The sequence below is a fragment of the Pieris rapae genome, chromosome 15 (genome assembly GCF_905147795.1).
Source record: "Pieris rapae chromosome 15, ilPieRapa1.1, whole genome shotgun sequence".
Lineage (NCBI taxonomy): Eukaryota > Metazoa > Arthropoda > Insecta > Lepidoptera > Pieridae > Pieris > Pieris rapae.
Window position 1 is genome coordinate 4,643,263 of NC_059523.1, and position 16,739 is coordinate 4,660,001.

The 16,739-nt window shown below is 39.4% G+C and overlaps 1 protein-coding gene across 1 annotated transcript; it reads right to left on the reverse strand.

The window, feature by feature from the left end:
* Positions 1 to 607: 607 nt before the first annotated feature.
* On the reverse strand, positions 608 to 1,565 carry LOC110994370 (fork head domain transcription factor slp2-like). The gene has a single exon (XM_022260972.2). The coding sequence runs from the start codon at positions 1,524 to 1,526 to the stop codon at positions 834 to 836; it is 693 nt and encodes a 230-aa protein (XP_022116664.2). The 5' UTR covers positions 1,527 to 1,565; the 3' UTR covers positions 608 to 833.
* Between the last annotated feature and the right edge of the window lie 15,174 nt (positions 1,566 to 16,739).

Below are 16,739 nucleotides of genomic sequence, written 5' to 3' on the forward strand. Positions count from 1 at the left end.
TTAAGCCCATTAAAATCTATTATGGCGCCATCTGTTATACTTTACATAAAAGTTATGTTTAAATTTTAATTTAATGAAATAATGCATTATTTAATCGATCAAAAGTAAAATAATATTCAGTGGTATTACAACCTTTTTAAGTCTGGGCCTTTTTTTTGTTTCATCATCATTTGTCAATACAAAAGGATGATGATGATGATCTGCGACTGACACACGCCGTCGACTTTTGAGGTGATTTTTCTTTACCGCTCGAGAAATGTTTAATGCGCAAATAGCAAGTTCATTGGTGCACAGCCGGGGATCGAACCACTATGCTATTTGCTCATAAGAAATCATATAAAGTATGAGAGATTTAATGTTGTTTGAGTATCACATTACTTTTAAAGTCATAGTTTGTTAATAAGAGTTATATTTGTTCAAATTATTGTATTTTGTAAAGAGGTGCTTGAATTTACAGCTCGCTCTAATAATGAGAGAATTATAGATAGATATCATAATTAATACATGCTAACCCTGCTCAATTTAAAGCAGAGATTTAAAAAATATTCTATAATAATGATTGTCCTATTAGGTATTATAGTTAAATTAAAACAATTTCGTTATCGTATTTACATTTTATTTCATCAAATAAATTTCTTAGAATCTTATACCATTTGCAACTTATTACAATAAATACAGTTTCAAATTCCTTCAATAACTTAGCCTCTTATAATCCTACGTAAATAAATAAATACGTCCACTGTACAGATACTTGCAAATATCTACACGTCCTATCACAGTCACTTCGAGTCTTCAGCGAGATATCTCGACAAATATCGCGCGAATTAACTAAATCAACTATGTTTCATATCGGATTCGTTTGGAGGACTCACTGACGGCGTCAAACCGTGGATCCTTCGATAAAGATGGTGGTAGGGGTTCGGTGGTGGAGGCGGCAGCCGCAACAGCGGACTTGGAAGAGCATACCGCCCGTAGACCGATAACAAAGGCGGGTAGAGCCCCACCAGCGACGCATACGGATTACCAAACATTGGATGTAAAATTGCACCTCGTTTGAACGCAGCTAACCTCGATCTAGATGCAGCAGTGGAACGCCGTCTCAACTTCCCTGTCGTTCCGCCAATAAATACGTCATCAGATGACGGATCTAACATCCAGTAATTTCCTTTACCCGGGTCATCATAATGCCGCGGTACTTTCACGAAACACTTGTTTAAACTGAGGTTATGTCGTATAGAATTCTGCCAGCCCTGCTTATTCTCTTTGTAATACGGAAAATTCTTCATAATATACTCATAGATCCCATTAAGCGTGAGCCGTTTCTCAGGACTGCTTCTAATCGCCATCATGATGAGTGCATTGTAGCTATACGCCGGTTTTTCATTTTTTTTTTCATCTGGGCTTTTGGAGGAGCATGGTGGAGGTGTCTCCGTCCCGGTGACATCTAGTTCCGTATCTGAAGGGGAGGGAGACCTGGAGGTCGCTTCCGGCAGCAGGTCTCGTATGGCGAAACTTGGCGGACTCATTTTTGTGCGGCATTGCGAGCCGCGCGCGTCCGACTAAGCTCACCGTGCAACTGGTACGCGAGACCCCGCCTCAAACCCCGCCCAGTCGTAGATCCCTCCTATCTGCAGTACTGCGATAATATAGGGTGACCAATTTACGGATACACCTGAGATGTACCTTACCCCACGCGGCTAGGTATCATTTTCCGTTGGACGAATCTCGTGTTTGTATTTTAGAGGGTCAATGTTTTGCGGCGTCGTGTTAGGGTTACGTTACAATATAACCAGATCTGTCATGGTCTGCAAATATTGTTTTTTTATAGTGTTTAGATTTTAACGACCGGTTTGTATGATCGCGGCGATCATTAATCGAATTCGCCTCTTTAATGGGTTATGACTTATGACAAATCACTTTGTGTTTCGTCTATTGCGGCAGATGTTCGTAATTGTTGTTTTATTTATTGCGACATCATTAAATGCGTCATTTGATAAAAGATTTTTTTAGAACTTGCAATACTTTACTAAATTTTGTAAGGGGATAAAGAATATGTTAATTTCGTGCTGCGTCGATGCTTACTCTGTAACTATCAATGGCATCACCGCTACACATATTATGTATATTGAAAAAACCACATTGATTTGTATACAAGTATCACAGTTTTGGGCGTTACACAGTACCAACACAGATTGTAGATTAATTTATAATGTTTAAGTTAGGCAACCAATAAATATGTAATACTTCAATTAATAAACAAAATATTCCTTATTTTAATACTAACATCTTCCCCATGATTGGTGATATTAAACAATTAACAAGTTGTGTAATGTAAATCACGCAAACTTGAATCACAACATACAAGAACTAAATATATCAAGTTACGGTTCTCCTAACAATCTTTAACCTCAAGTTATTTATAGGAACACGTCTAGGCACGAATATAGCCGACCCCGCCCACTCAAAGCCACGCCCGCTTACGTGACTACAAAATAAAGCTTTTATTCTTCTGTTTGCATACAAACATACAAATGTAATGGTGTATTGCGAGGTTATGTTTTATCTAAATTATACAGTTTAAAATACGTGTAATCATATTCATTATAAGGAGCCGCAAGAATTTGATACTTATTTAAGCTAATTCTCTTACTCTTGGCAAAAGCTTGTAGATTTAATGATTAGGTACATTAGTTATTTAAACTCAATTACACCTAGATTCCAAGTTCAAAAGAAACAATTAAATGTAGGGCTGAATGGATGAATGCACTAACAACGGGACAACTTTGATTTATAATAATAAAATAGGTTATATACACACTACATTTATATAAGTTGTAATACTAATAATTTATATCGTAAAGTATTTACAAGACGAAAAATTACACTGAAAAGTTCCGACTTTGTTAAGTTTGGGTTTTGCAATATGAAGGATTTGAATCAGCTGGTGATTTAAACGATTGTGGAATTTTCCGTCAGTTCTCGTCCATTTTACGCCCTTGATTTCTGGCAGTAAATGTTAATTTAGAGTCACTGATAACAATTAGACAAAAAAACGATCTTAAATTTACCTAAATATATTTAATTTGACTGTCAATCTAGGTACCTATATTCTAACAGCGAGTGAAGTCTCGATAAAACGTGATGACAGCACCGTCTACAAGACTAATTGGCAGTACTTCTTAGTCTGATGGTGGAGGTGATACTGAGAGGGATTAAGCTGAGTCCTACATACCTCTCTGTCCTTAGGATGTGTAAATCTATGTTATATTGGGCTTTATAAAAAAGGATTTCTAAATTTGCGATCACCCTGTGCTGGTACGACATTCCACATATAGTCCACTAGAGTACATTATATATAGTTGTATATACATTCTCAGCACGTCGGTAAATGTACCTAGTACAATATCAGAGCGTGTGACCGCGCGCGTGTTTACACAACGATTGAGCCAATCAGTGCTACTGAACTACTGACTCTATGAAACTTGGTTTTTCTGGGACTATTAATATTTTTTTTCCTATGATATAATAATAATAAGCCTTTATTCAGCGACATCTTATAGACATACATTTATATAAATATGATTTTACTACTCTAAGATGCAGCCCCTGTCCGGAAGAAGGCCGTCTGCAATTTTTTCCACCCTATCCAACTCATTTCATTTAGATCATCATCCAATTCTTTCCAGCTGAACTTTCGATCCCATCGGCCCGTCACTCTGCCCATGTTCCTCTTTCCTTTTGACCAGTCCATACGGTTATTTTTTGAGACCACCTCATCTCGGTTGCTTGAATACGCTACGTGCCCTGTTCATCTCCGTTTAAATTTTAGCGCATGTTACTCAGCATCAATTATTTTTGTTTTCTGCGAATATGGTCACTGTTCTATTTGTTGCGTAATTTAATTCTAACAAAACTTCTTTCTGTCGCACGCGGGCACCAACGTATTTTGGCTTTCGTTTTTGAAAATACAAGTTTGTGCTCCATATGTATTTCGTGCTCCTTTCAAAATTGATTAAAAATAAAATTAAATGTTATGTATAGGAAATAATTAGTAAACTCTGACAGGTCTCATGGTATCCTACTCTTACCTTCTCTACCTCTCTATAATGGTAACAAGTTACAGAAGTTTTACATTACAGTAATAATATAAAAACTCAAATCCTATATTAAATAAGAAAAAATTCAATTGTTCCTCACTTCTAATCGTAATATTGCAGTTAAATTCACTTAAAAATCATTTTATGTAAAATAAACTATATATACTGATTTATTATACAGTTACCTGTACTATTCGTCAATAATAAATATCTGATTTGGCTTAATTATAATTTATCTTTTTTAACCTAAAATGATGGTGTCAATAGCGAGACGTGTATCCACGACTGCCGTCAATGTTGCCTCCACACAAATATTTAACTACCGCTCGTGTCGCTACTGACGCTTTTTGCTACATTTGTGTTTCAATTTGTACGAGCAATTACGAGTCTATAAATGAACTGCATGTTAATGCAATCCAAAAATAAATTTTAATTACACTTTAACGGCAAGTGCCGAAAATAATATAGACCATTGGTTACATTTTGTCCAAGACCAGTTTTTACGTACACATAGATTTTTTTTTTTTTTTATAGAACCGGGGGCAAACAGGCAGGAGGCTCACCTGATGTTAAGTGATACATAATTGGTATGCTCTTTTCTTGAAGGACCTTAAGTCGAATTGGTTCGGAAATACTTCAGTCGGCAGCTGGTTCCACAAAGTGGTGGTGGGCGGTAAAAACTGCCTAGAAAAACGCGCAGTTGTGGAACGGTGGACGTCGAGGTGATACGGGTGGAATTTCGTATTCTGCCTCGACGTCCGATGATGAAACTCAGCTGCAGGTATTAATCTGAACAACTCCTCTGAACACTCTCCATGGTAAATGCGGATACAAGTATAGGTACCTACAGTGAAATTTGTCTCGTACTGAAACCTTACGACAGATTTTTTAACACAATTTCAGCTGATTTCTCTTCCAGCCTACATCCATTTAGCTTAGAATTTCAATCGGTGAACTTATAATTTAAACGCATAAATTGCGAAATTCGTTTAGACATTAAATCTTGGGGTTACCATTAACGAAAACAAACTGCAAATACGAAATTCTAGTTAGAAAAACAAAAATCCAAATGTCGCAGTTTCCGCCCCAACTTCACTAAGTAAATAAATAAATAAATACGCGCGTGTTTTACCGCCGATTGGAGCAATTACCGGAAGCGGAACTACACTGAAGCTGTTTTCGAAATGATTCTTTGTAGGTACGGGCTTTAATTGTTGAAAAATATTTTTTAGACTTTTTAACTCGTAGGATTTATGACACTTATACAAACACTTATAGAAGACATGGTTACAAATATATGCTGCGTTCTATTACACGTGAATTGATTTTTTAGGTCATAAGTTTGGACAACAATTATATATATCTTAACTAGTCTTATTATTATCACATTATGGTAATTAATATGAAGTTTGCACTCCAATTTAATATGGCTATGCGGTTATTTACATAACTATACAATCTTCAATAAAACTCTTCCTTTGCAAATAAACGAATATTTATTTACAATACGGAATTAGAATTTCTTTAGACTAGCAGATATAACAGCAACTTATGGTTATATTTATATCTTTCTAAGTACCACGGTATATATGTTAAAATAGTTTCATTTACACTAAGTAAATAAATACTTACTAACATTGTCAAAAATGTCTAGATACCTAGATGCCATTATAAGGTCAAACAAGATATCTTCACAAAGCTTTAAATCCTTAATAATAAATACAAAATAAGCCAGAAGATTAGAAGTAGGTAAGACAATGGCGTGGTCTCAAGAGTGCTCTTACAAAAGACGAGTAAGCAAGGTGGCTGCCTCCGCGAGAGCTCTTCACTCGCGAGCTAATGTTGTTGAAATATTGATTAATATTGTAGCCATCTTGGATGGCCTCTCACCACCGGATGACGTATAGTATAGAGCTTTGTTGATGAGGGTTTTTGATTTTAGGAAGCTTTTGTAAACTTTTATGAACGGATTAACTTTAAAGGGATTGTCGGCTGGTGCTTCTCGTATTTTATCACATTTTTAATCTTTAATCAGTTTGATTAGTAAGCGTAATTCATGCAAAGTATTGCACAACTACTATAAATATGTTGAATTTTATTTTAAAAATGGTTTGCAATATGAGACTATCTATCCACTTAAAATAATTTTGCTTTAGGTATTTGTTTTCTAATGGTAGTAACGATTATTTTTATATGTCCTTATGAAAGTCGTTCGCTCAAAAGTCGTCAAAAACTTATATATATTATCACGGTGTGTTCCTTCACCGTTCGAGCAAATGTTAAATGGGCACATAGAAAGAAAGTCCATTGGTGCACAGCCGGGGATCGAACCTATGACCTCAGGTATGAGAGTCGCACGCTGTAGCCACTAGGCTAACACTGCTCCTTATTAAAACAGATGGATAAAGGAACAATCGCATGTATCGGCCATTATTAGACTCCACCTACACGCCACCCCTAACGGGTACAAGAAACCTGCATACCAGTGTTGACAGATTTATTAAACTAAGTACTATCTCTATGTTTATTTGTGTGTCTGATTGCTCCCACGCTTGCCTCCACTTGTTTATGCATGGCTTCCGTATTGTTCCATTGTTTTCTTTCTAAATGACATTAATTTGATTTTGAAGTAAGGTTTCTATTGATTGGCATGTTCTAAGGGGTCTTATTTATAAATGATAGAAAGTATACACAGCTGAAAACAATTTTTTTAATTAAATGAAGCCCCTATATGTTTTTCTTATTGGCTTGTTAGGTTTAGGATCTTCAAGAAGAAGTAAGTTTAGATTTTGACACAGAATTTAATGCGGATATGAAGGTGTGTATACTTAGGTACTATCTAGGAGTGTTTATTTTTTCGTTTGTACGTCTTACAAATATGTTTTATTATTTTTAAATACAGGTATGTCTGGCACGGTGGAACGCAAATTAATCACATATTTCCCACGGGAAATATTCCTATAGTATATTCATTATTGACTACTCTAAATTATTTAAAAAAAATCCTAAGCCTTGTTAGGAATGACGCGGCCGTTTTTAAAATAAATTAATCGTTTAATCGATACCAACTGGCCACGGTCTCCTTAGGAACGTACCGAGACCTATAGTATACCTAAATATCTCCGTACCGAAAACATGTAGAAGTTTACTTGAATACGTAGGCCAGGTGCAGTACCAAAGTACTCTCGAGTATACAAAACGTTATACATTATACAACATTGAGTGTATAATTTAAATAGAATTGTACTTACGAACAAGCGTTATATCGAAGTATTTATTGTGAATTCTATGCGCCAGGGCCACAAATTGTTTATTAAATAAAGGGAGGGAGATGAAGAGGTTTTAATTTAGCGTTGCTCAGTTGAGTGGAAGTGAGTGTGTTGCTTTCAAATATTTTTCTATTGTTTTAATTAGTGGCACACTGTGTGGCTTGATTGCAGTTGCCCTATTTTTGCGAGTTTATTTGGAGAACAATAAACTCCTAAAAGCAGCGAAACTTTTTTTCAAAAATATTTTCAAAATATTTAGTAGTTTCTGCATTCGTTACTGCGTTGTTTAAATCTTTTAACTAAGACAACTTGTTAAATGGTGTGATAATTACAGATGAAAATTACATGTCTTGCCTTGCTAAAAGTGGATACTCAATCTAGTTAAATTTTTTAGTATTTACCGCAACTGTGTCATATTAAACATTGGACTTAGACAACTCGTTAAAAGGTGGGATAAGCACACTGGCAAATATATGTCCTCCCTTGACAAAAGTAGATATTTAATAAAATTTAAATAGTAAGTATTTACCAGAACGTATTTGATTATATATAGAACAACTTGATAAAAGGTGTGATAAGTGCACAGTCAGATACAAGTCAAGCCAAAAGTAGATAATCAATCAATTATCAAAGTAAAAGTTCGAAATAATACATCTGATATAATTTATGGTGAAATAAACGACTTTTACATCCATTAATAATGTAACGTGACAAAACCCAAATTGTTACATGCAACTTTAAAGTATTATAAACACTATTTCTCTTATATTGGAGTTGAGCGAGAATAAGCGATACAAAAGACCTTATTGCGACATTTTTAATTGCATTCGTTTGGCGAAAACACGAAAATGCTTTTTGATAAACTTCACGCTCCGTTGGTAAATAAATAATAAATGTTAAAGGAACAAAGCTGCGGCTTTTATAATACCATGTAATATATATTTTAAATGCACCTTTTATTACAGCTTCAGAGGATTAATGATATGAATCTATTTCAAAACAATTGCTGTGTCTCGAAAAAAATTAAGAATACAATTTATTACACTGAAAAGTATTTAATTATTCGTATATTATAAATCCATGATTTTTATACATAGAACTACTAATAAAGTCAATTTGACAACTCTTTTTAAGCCGAATTTGCCGCAATAAAGATCGTCAAGTCTTGCCAACGCACGATTTGCTCCAATTAAAAAAATCACCACATAATGAGATTCTAAGCACTCTGTCAGCATCTGCCGTATCCTCGTGTCCATTCTTATTTTTTTTATTTTTTTTTAGCTTACAAGCGATCCGATTTGTCACCGGGGGTCCGGAATTGTGCGATAACGATTATTCTTATGTTTTTTTGTTACACGCCCTTCGATTGTCCGAGTTTTGCCGATTCAAACGTCATTGTGGCAAGTGAAGTATGGACCATTTGGCAAAGAGGATTAGAGAAAACTAGTTGATCGGATAACGCTGCATTTGCAGTTGGCAATTTTACTGTATTCACAAATAGGAACTCATTAATTTTACTTGTGCTTATATATATTTTAAGCTATCATTAAACAAAACAATTTACAAACAAATTTACAAGATAAACAGAACTCAGAAGATATATATATTTTGTGATTTATTAATTTGGTTTCTCTCTGCATTAAAAAAAATGCTTAATGTGTTCCTTTAAGTTTTAATTATACACGTAATTATAACTTTGGCCGATACGAATTTTTGAATGAAAAGTGAATCTCGTATTTTTCTATTTAGAGTAGGTACTCTGAAATACAATAGGCCTATATTGGTCCTAACAGTTCTTCCCACGCGGTTTCTTTATCAAATATTTCCCAACAAATCTCCAGAGCTTTAGGCATAAATAAATCATCTGCCCACGAATGAAGACATGACCAATTTAATTAAGTCCTCAAGTTAGCGACACGTGAGCTCAATACCTTTTATTGTACCACAGTGTCGCATTGTCGGCAAGCAGTGGGAGGTTAGAACGATTTCCGAACGCATCTGTCATTTAATCACAGACAATAATAGACTTTGTGTTCGAAGTTTAAGGTGTTAGTTTTATCTGTAGCGGCAAAGGAAAAACGCGGTTCTTAAATAACATCTCAATATGTTCTGATGATGTGTTAGGTTATTGTCGGTTTCTGACAATGGTGATAATTGATCGTACTCATGCAGATGGTGGCACCCTTTCTGTAAGATACAATTTATTTCGTTTGTTTAGATGTCTTTATGTAGGTTAGGAAATCTTTTGACGTATGAGCGTGACTTTTTGCCCCGTCTCGCCGCAAGAGGCTGACATTTTAATTTTATGTTCCGAGAAGTGTGAACTCCTGCAATGTTTATAATTGAATTTTAATTATGTTAAAAGGAAATAACAAATGTATTAATCGAATTTTGTGAAAACATTTTCTGCAATAAGATTTCAAGCCAACAATTTAAACTGCACGATAAGTTAATTATGGTGAAACAAATATTGCTTGGTTTAGTGGCTATAAGTTTTTTTTAATTCTGAGTGCAACATTGCAACGAAATACCAACATTCTTTAATAAACAATAACCACTCAATAGAATGTTATTACTCTATTTTAACAGAAGAAATTGTAACTAAAGTTAGATAGATTTGACATTTGTATTCTTATATATTTTTATTTAATATATTCATATATATAATAACCGATAATTATTTTCTTATACATAGTTGTAAAATATAAGGTAGCAATTTTTTCATCAGCACACCTTTTCCAATATTCTTTACAATGATCGTGTAGGTAAAGAGCTTGTGTTGTGAACGCAAGCCAAAACAATCCATCAACCGACATGTCAGTTTGTCTGTCTACCGTTACCTATTATAATACGATTTTTGTTATGCAAGTAGGTAGCGTGATGTAGTAGCATATTTTACAAACCTCTTATTTAAATATAATGGTAATACTACTGCTGATGCCCGCTCAACGCCCTTGACTTGCGAACTGGTAGTAAATGTAAATTTACAATTAATTTAATTTTTTTGACGTTAATAAGTGTACTTGTTTACCTATATGAATAAAGATATTTTGAGTTGAGTTTAGATGGTATCTTATTTGTCAGTGTGTGCACGACTTTTTTCGCTTTAAACGAGAATAACCAAATGTCAATCTTAATGAAATATGTATAATGTTACCACTCAGTAATAAATATAGCTTTCTAGTAGGAAATGGGATCTCATTCAGTAGATTGCCACAAACTTACTCTTAAACCTCATATTTACATGAAATTGATGTAAATACAATTAACATTATTATAAAATAGGTACAAAACTGTTTACTATTTAGACGAGAGAAAAGAATAATTTTGTGCACTAATTAGTGAATAGTAGGTAATATAAAATAGTTCGCTAATTACGGAGTAAAACACTAAATTCAGTGAAATCTCAATGTTTATTCGACGGTCACCAGCCCCAGGAACAAAAACAAATCTCAAAACAAAACATTAATCCACGTTTTATTCGGACAAAAGCACTCATCATTATCAAAACATTAACGCGCGTCTGTCCGCGGGGCGCCAATTATTTTTACTTTGCAACCCCATCAGACGATGGTTATTCGCATTGGCAACACCGTTAAACTCGTTTATCATTATCTGTGGCGAGTCGCGTGTGCTAGCACTGACACGCGACGCACTTCTGGGAGATTTTTAAACAAAATAATCATTGTTATTTATAATTTTCATCTCATGTGTGAACTGTAACAATTATTTAACAAAGCTTTTATTGTAACTATTTTTAAGTAAACATTTCAATCTTTTGACAAAAATAAAACTGCCATAACCAATTCGACTGGCCCATCAAGAAAAGTGCCAATACCAATTCTTAAAAGGCCGGCAACGCACTCGCAACCCCTCGAGCATTAAGAGTGTCCATGGGCGGCGGTAGCACTTAACATCAGATGAGCCTCTACCCCGTTTACTTGTTCTCTATAAATAATGAATCTTTTGTTTTTATACTACTTGCCAGCCACTGGCGAACTTTACGATGAACACAGATATATATATAATACCTACTAGATATTCCCGTAAACCTCCTGCGAGAAAGGAAAACGAATTTCTCCATCTGCTTCTGTGTGATTGTTCCTGTGTTTGACACATAGACTTTACAGGTCTTAAATATGTTGGTTTATTGCGAAATATCATTTAATGCACAACCAGGTTCCAAATATGCGACCGCTTTGAGAAAGCCTAAGCGGTTCAGAACTTTGTAACAATTCCTAAAAATTCTCAGCAGTTTGGAAGTTCAATCAATACCTACTTATTAAACCATCAATAACTTATGGTATAAAGACGCATTGAACTGCAATCTGTTAACTTTCTCAGGGCTGTTAGCCTCTCGATCTCAGCATAATCCGCGAGCATCGAGCAATTATCGCCGGGTCAGCGACGCGGATTCACTAGCACAAAGGACTCATGTTTTACAAATAGCTCACATCGCAATTCGCGCCACGACCCCTGTTTGTGACGTTCACTTGCGATTAGGCACAAATTCCCGCCTTTTGTCATTCGTTCGGAAATCGCCACTCCATCGCTCACTCTTAATTCCTTTTCTTATACTTAATTGTGGGAAAAGTGCACTTAAATTTTGCAAGTTATCGAACGCAATTGTGAGAATACATTTCCATTCATCGGTTTACGTGAAGTCATTAAATGTTTGTGAAATTCTATTCCATCAATTGGAATGAATTCGCTTTTATTTTGAATAGTTCTTGAACTTTTGTTCTCATACGAATTGATTTAACAATATCTTAATTTTTTTTTTTTTTTTATGGGTGACGGATTTGGTAAGTATCGAAGTTAATTAATATAAACCCTTAGTTATGTTACACAATCACACCTTGCAATTTTAAATGCTAAATGCTGACTTAAAACTTGTGTTTAATGTAATCATTAGATAAAAAGTACTAAACTGCGTAACTTAAATACCCCAAAAGATATTAATAGAGGTACTAAAAGATTTTTTAATCCTTTACCATTTATAATCTTTAACACAAACAGATAAAACCAACAAATGAGTTTGTAAAACATGTAACAATACGTTATCCGTAGCGGATTCACGGCGCGCCCGCAGGCGAGTCAGCCAGCCTCCTGTTAACAAACAATTAACGGCGAAAAATAAAGAAATGGGGCGATTAAGGTCTCATGGGGCGGGAAGGGAAGGCCCGGGGCGCGGTTGTGGGAACTCTGTATTGTTTTTGGATGGTCACATTATGATTGCTCAGTCGGCTGACGCTGCGCGCAGACACACCGTGTCGCTAAACAACGAAGCTTTAGCACACACATGGCGAATTAATTTTATTGTACGTTTGACGATATGATTGCTTTTCAATTGGGATCGAAAACCGACATTTGTTCGGTATTCAAAGTGAAAAATATTAGCTTTTCGCCTCAGTAGGCTTTACGAATTGTGTTTTTTTAGAGAACGCAAACGGGCAGAAGGCTCACCTAATGTCATGTGATACAGCCATGGACCCTCTTAATGCTCGCGAATGTGTTGCCGGCCATTAATTGGTACGCCATTTTCTTGAAGGACCCGACGCCGATTTCCTTTTAATTAATCATTAAATTAAGATTAATTTAATAGCTACTTACCTAAAAATAATGGAGTGAGGTAGAATACCTTTTTTTTTTTTTTTTTTACTTGGGGAAATGCTTTGCGCATACCCTTCCGCGGCGCGACTGCTTGGTGCAGAAGGATTATGTGGGACTCGCCATTGTGCATACCCACTAAAACCCCAAGGTGCCACCAACAATCGCCTTATGCGGGATGCGGTAACAGCAGAGCCTTATCCGCTTCCCAACACGCGATGCGGCGGTTGCGTCCGCCTCTTCCCGCCCATTGTTGATTTGTGAGGATGCTTGACACAGCAAGCATCTTTCACAGACCGGGCCATACGCATTTACAAATAGCTAGGGGAGATCGGGTCCAGTACTTGCAGGGATGGGTCATCATCCCTTCTTTTAGACGCATGGACCCCTGCTCCCCGCTTAGGCACTTTTTAGGCGGCGAGAATTTGGTGAGCGCGTCGCGCGTTTATGCGACGGGCCTGCGGTTTTCTTCGCCGTCGCGGATGGGCATCGGGACAAAGCTCCCTGGTCCTTTCCGCCTCTTCTTTTATTTTCATGACCGCCTCGCAGAAATTATAAAATATTTTCCACGGGCCGTCATTTCTCGCGCTCACTAAAACCTTCAATACATTTGGAAGTGTTGCGTCCTCGCCCTGGAGTGCATCCAGCAACGGTCCCCTTTCCACGTCCCATGCTGGGCAGTCTCTCAGCGTATGCTGGGCGTCATCCGGGCTGTCTCCGACACAGTGGTGGCAGGTTGGTGCCTCTTCACACCCTACTACTCTGTGCAGATAACTACCGAAACATCCGTGTCCGGACAGGATCTGCACAAGACGATAGCTGAGCTGGCCCCAGCGCCTCCTTACCCAGTGTTGGAGCAGGGGTCTGAGGGCTTCTATAGTATATTTACCGGCAGTCGCTCCCGCCAGCTCCTTTTCCCACTCTGCTAGCATTTCTTGGGCTTCCAGGGCTCGCCAAGCGTTTATTTCTTCCAGTGTGGGGTTGCTTCCTCTTTCCCTGGTTTCGGCTCTCCGCCAATATACTTCGCTAAAAGCAACCGCGTCGAGATGCCAGGGTGCGGTACCGGCTATGACACACACTGCGTCATAGGACACAGTGCGGTACGCCCTCGCAACCCTGGCTGCGATCACTCGCTGCGACTGCCTGAGAATCGTGCGATTGTGCCTGGTAAGTTTGTCGGCCCATATTGGGCACCCGTAGAGTGCTTTCGCCCGGATCGCATTTGCGTAAAGGTGGCGACACCCCCCATTCGGCCCGCCGAGGTTCGGCATTATGCGCGAGAGCATGTTTGCGGTGGCGGTGAGCTTAGGGGCAAGTGCTGCGAAATGTGGTCTGAAAGTCCACCGTGGGTCGAGAATCAGCCCTAGGTATTTAAGCGTGGTACCAACCCGGATGACTACTCCACTGACAATTATGTCTGCGCCTTGGGGTGGAGCTTTTCTGTGTCCGTAGAAGCATATAGCTTCTGATTTCTGAAGGGCGACCTCGAGGCCGATCTTTTTGATTTCAGAAACCACCCGAGCTACTCCAGCTGTCGCTCGAAGGCGCGCCTCCTTAAAATCTTGTCCAATAGCGACCACGAGGGTGTCGTCTGCATAGCATATCGTTGACACTCCCGGAACCAGTTCCCCTCGCAGCACTCTATCGTAACCTATGTTCCAAAGGAGGGGGCCAAGAACCGAACCTTGTGGAACGCCGCACTTGATGAGGTGGCTCCCTATGCTATTTTGTTTCGGGAAGATGACACGACGGCCGTTAAGGTACGATGCTACACATCTTCTTATATGGGCCGGTAAGCCGTGGTGGCGCAGGCCATCCAGGATACAGTCCCAGGGCAAGGAATTGAAGGCGTTCGCAATGTCTAACGACACCGCTAGAACTACTCTGCCCCGTGACACCTGCTCCTCGCACACTCCTCGCAGTTGCGCAATTGCATCGATCGTTGACCTGTTTTTTCGGAAACCGAATTGAGCCTCATGTATGTTCGGTCCTATAGTTTCCAAATGGTTATAAATTCGGCCGGCAATGATACGCTCGAAAAGCTTACCGGCTTCATCTAGAAGAACTATAGGACGATACGCCGATGGTGACTCCGGAGGTTTTCCACCCTTTTTTAGAAGAACTAACAGACCTGTCTTCCATGTCGACGGAAAAAGGCCCCTTTTAAGACATTCCGTGAGGAGGTTTCGAAAGCGCATGTCAAGACCAGCGTCGAGGGCCAGAGCCAACACTCGTCCGTGCATGCCATCGGGGCCGGGTGCGGTCTTCTTAGAGGACATGCGTGCTATTGCCGTCTTAAGCTCCGAAGGAGACACTTCAGACACTATTTCTCCGTGGTCCAAAGTCGTATCATGTGGGGTGCTCGAGGCGTCACGTTTAGGAAAGAGTTCTGTCACCACTGTACTGAGCAGTTCCGGCTCCATGTGTGTCGTGAGGGGTGGGGCTCGCGAGCGTAGCTTGTTTGTAACTATTTGGTACGGGCGCCCCCATGGATCCCGCTCGAGAGTGTCCAGCAGTTCTTGCCATGCTTTCTTTTTTGCTTCGGCGATACCTGTTCGCAGCGCCAGTTTTGCAGCTCGGTATGCGCTATATGCTTGCCGTTCCTCTACTGCGGGAATGGGTCGCCTTCTGCGAGTCCTCGTGTAGCCTCGGCGAGCTGCAACACAAGCAAACCGCAACTGGGCGAGTTCTGCCGACCACCAGAATACACTGGTCCGGTGAGGTCCAGGGCGGCTTCTTCGCATCGCAGCATCCGCGATGTTCGTCAGTGCGCCACGAAACCACTCTGCTTCTTTTTCAGGCTCTACGGAGGCTGGGCTGGGGCACCAGGCCTGCACAATCGTTGCCAACTCCGCCTGCTCCTTGTTCAGACTCTTAAGTGCCCATTTTGGGCCCAGTTCTGTCGAAACCGGAACAGGATTTGCCGACGGAGGGAGGATGCAGAAACGGATATACCGGTGGTCCGAAAGCGTCTCAACCTCCGTCAGGACCTCCCAGTCCTGGATACAGCATGAGAGTTGGGTGATCGTGAACGTGACATCCACAATCGACTCACCATTTGCTCGAACACACGTAGCATCAGAGCCTTTGTTAGCCACTACCATACAGTGCGCTGCTGCCCAATCCATCAACGCATTTCCCCGTGGCCTGGTCACCGGCGAACCCCAGGCCGCGGACTTCGCGTTCAGATCCCCAGCGATGACTAAATGTCTCGGGTGACTCCATTGCACCAGGGTTTCCAGTTCGTTTAGGAAGGCCTCAAATTCAGCTAGGGAGCGATTGGGGGAGAAGTAAGTGCTCACGATACACATGTCGCTACCCAACTTTGCTGCCACATAGCCGTGGCCTTTTCGGACTGGGCCAATGTAGGGCGAGCTGTCTGCCGGAGTAACGATAATTGCGGCCAGACCGTCGAGGTCGCCAATGCAGTTCGTTTTTTCGGGTATTGAGTAAGGCTCGGAAATAATGCCAATGTTGATGTTCCACTGCGCCAGACTCTGATACAGTAGGTCTTGCGCAGCAGCGCAATGGTTTAAGTTGCTCTGGAGAATCCGTAAGGCCATGATAATTTACTGCGGTTTAAATAACCTCCATGCGCGCATTGTTACGCGGAGACTTTGCGGGCGACTTCTTTTTAAGTGAAGGGTGGCGTCTGGAAAATTTCACACTGGGAGCCGTGCAACTATTTCCCCCTAGCCTGTGATCCGCTTTCCTACCGGCCTCGTCGCAGAGTAGGCACTTGGGTTTTGCACTGCAGGAGGCT

What these genes read in the sequence shown, in the direction of transcription:
- LOC110994370 (XM_022260972.2), bottom strand. Translation starts at nt 1,526, where the DNA reads ATGAGTCCGCCAAGTTTCGCCATACGAGACCTGCTGCCGGAAGCGACC.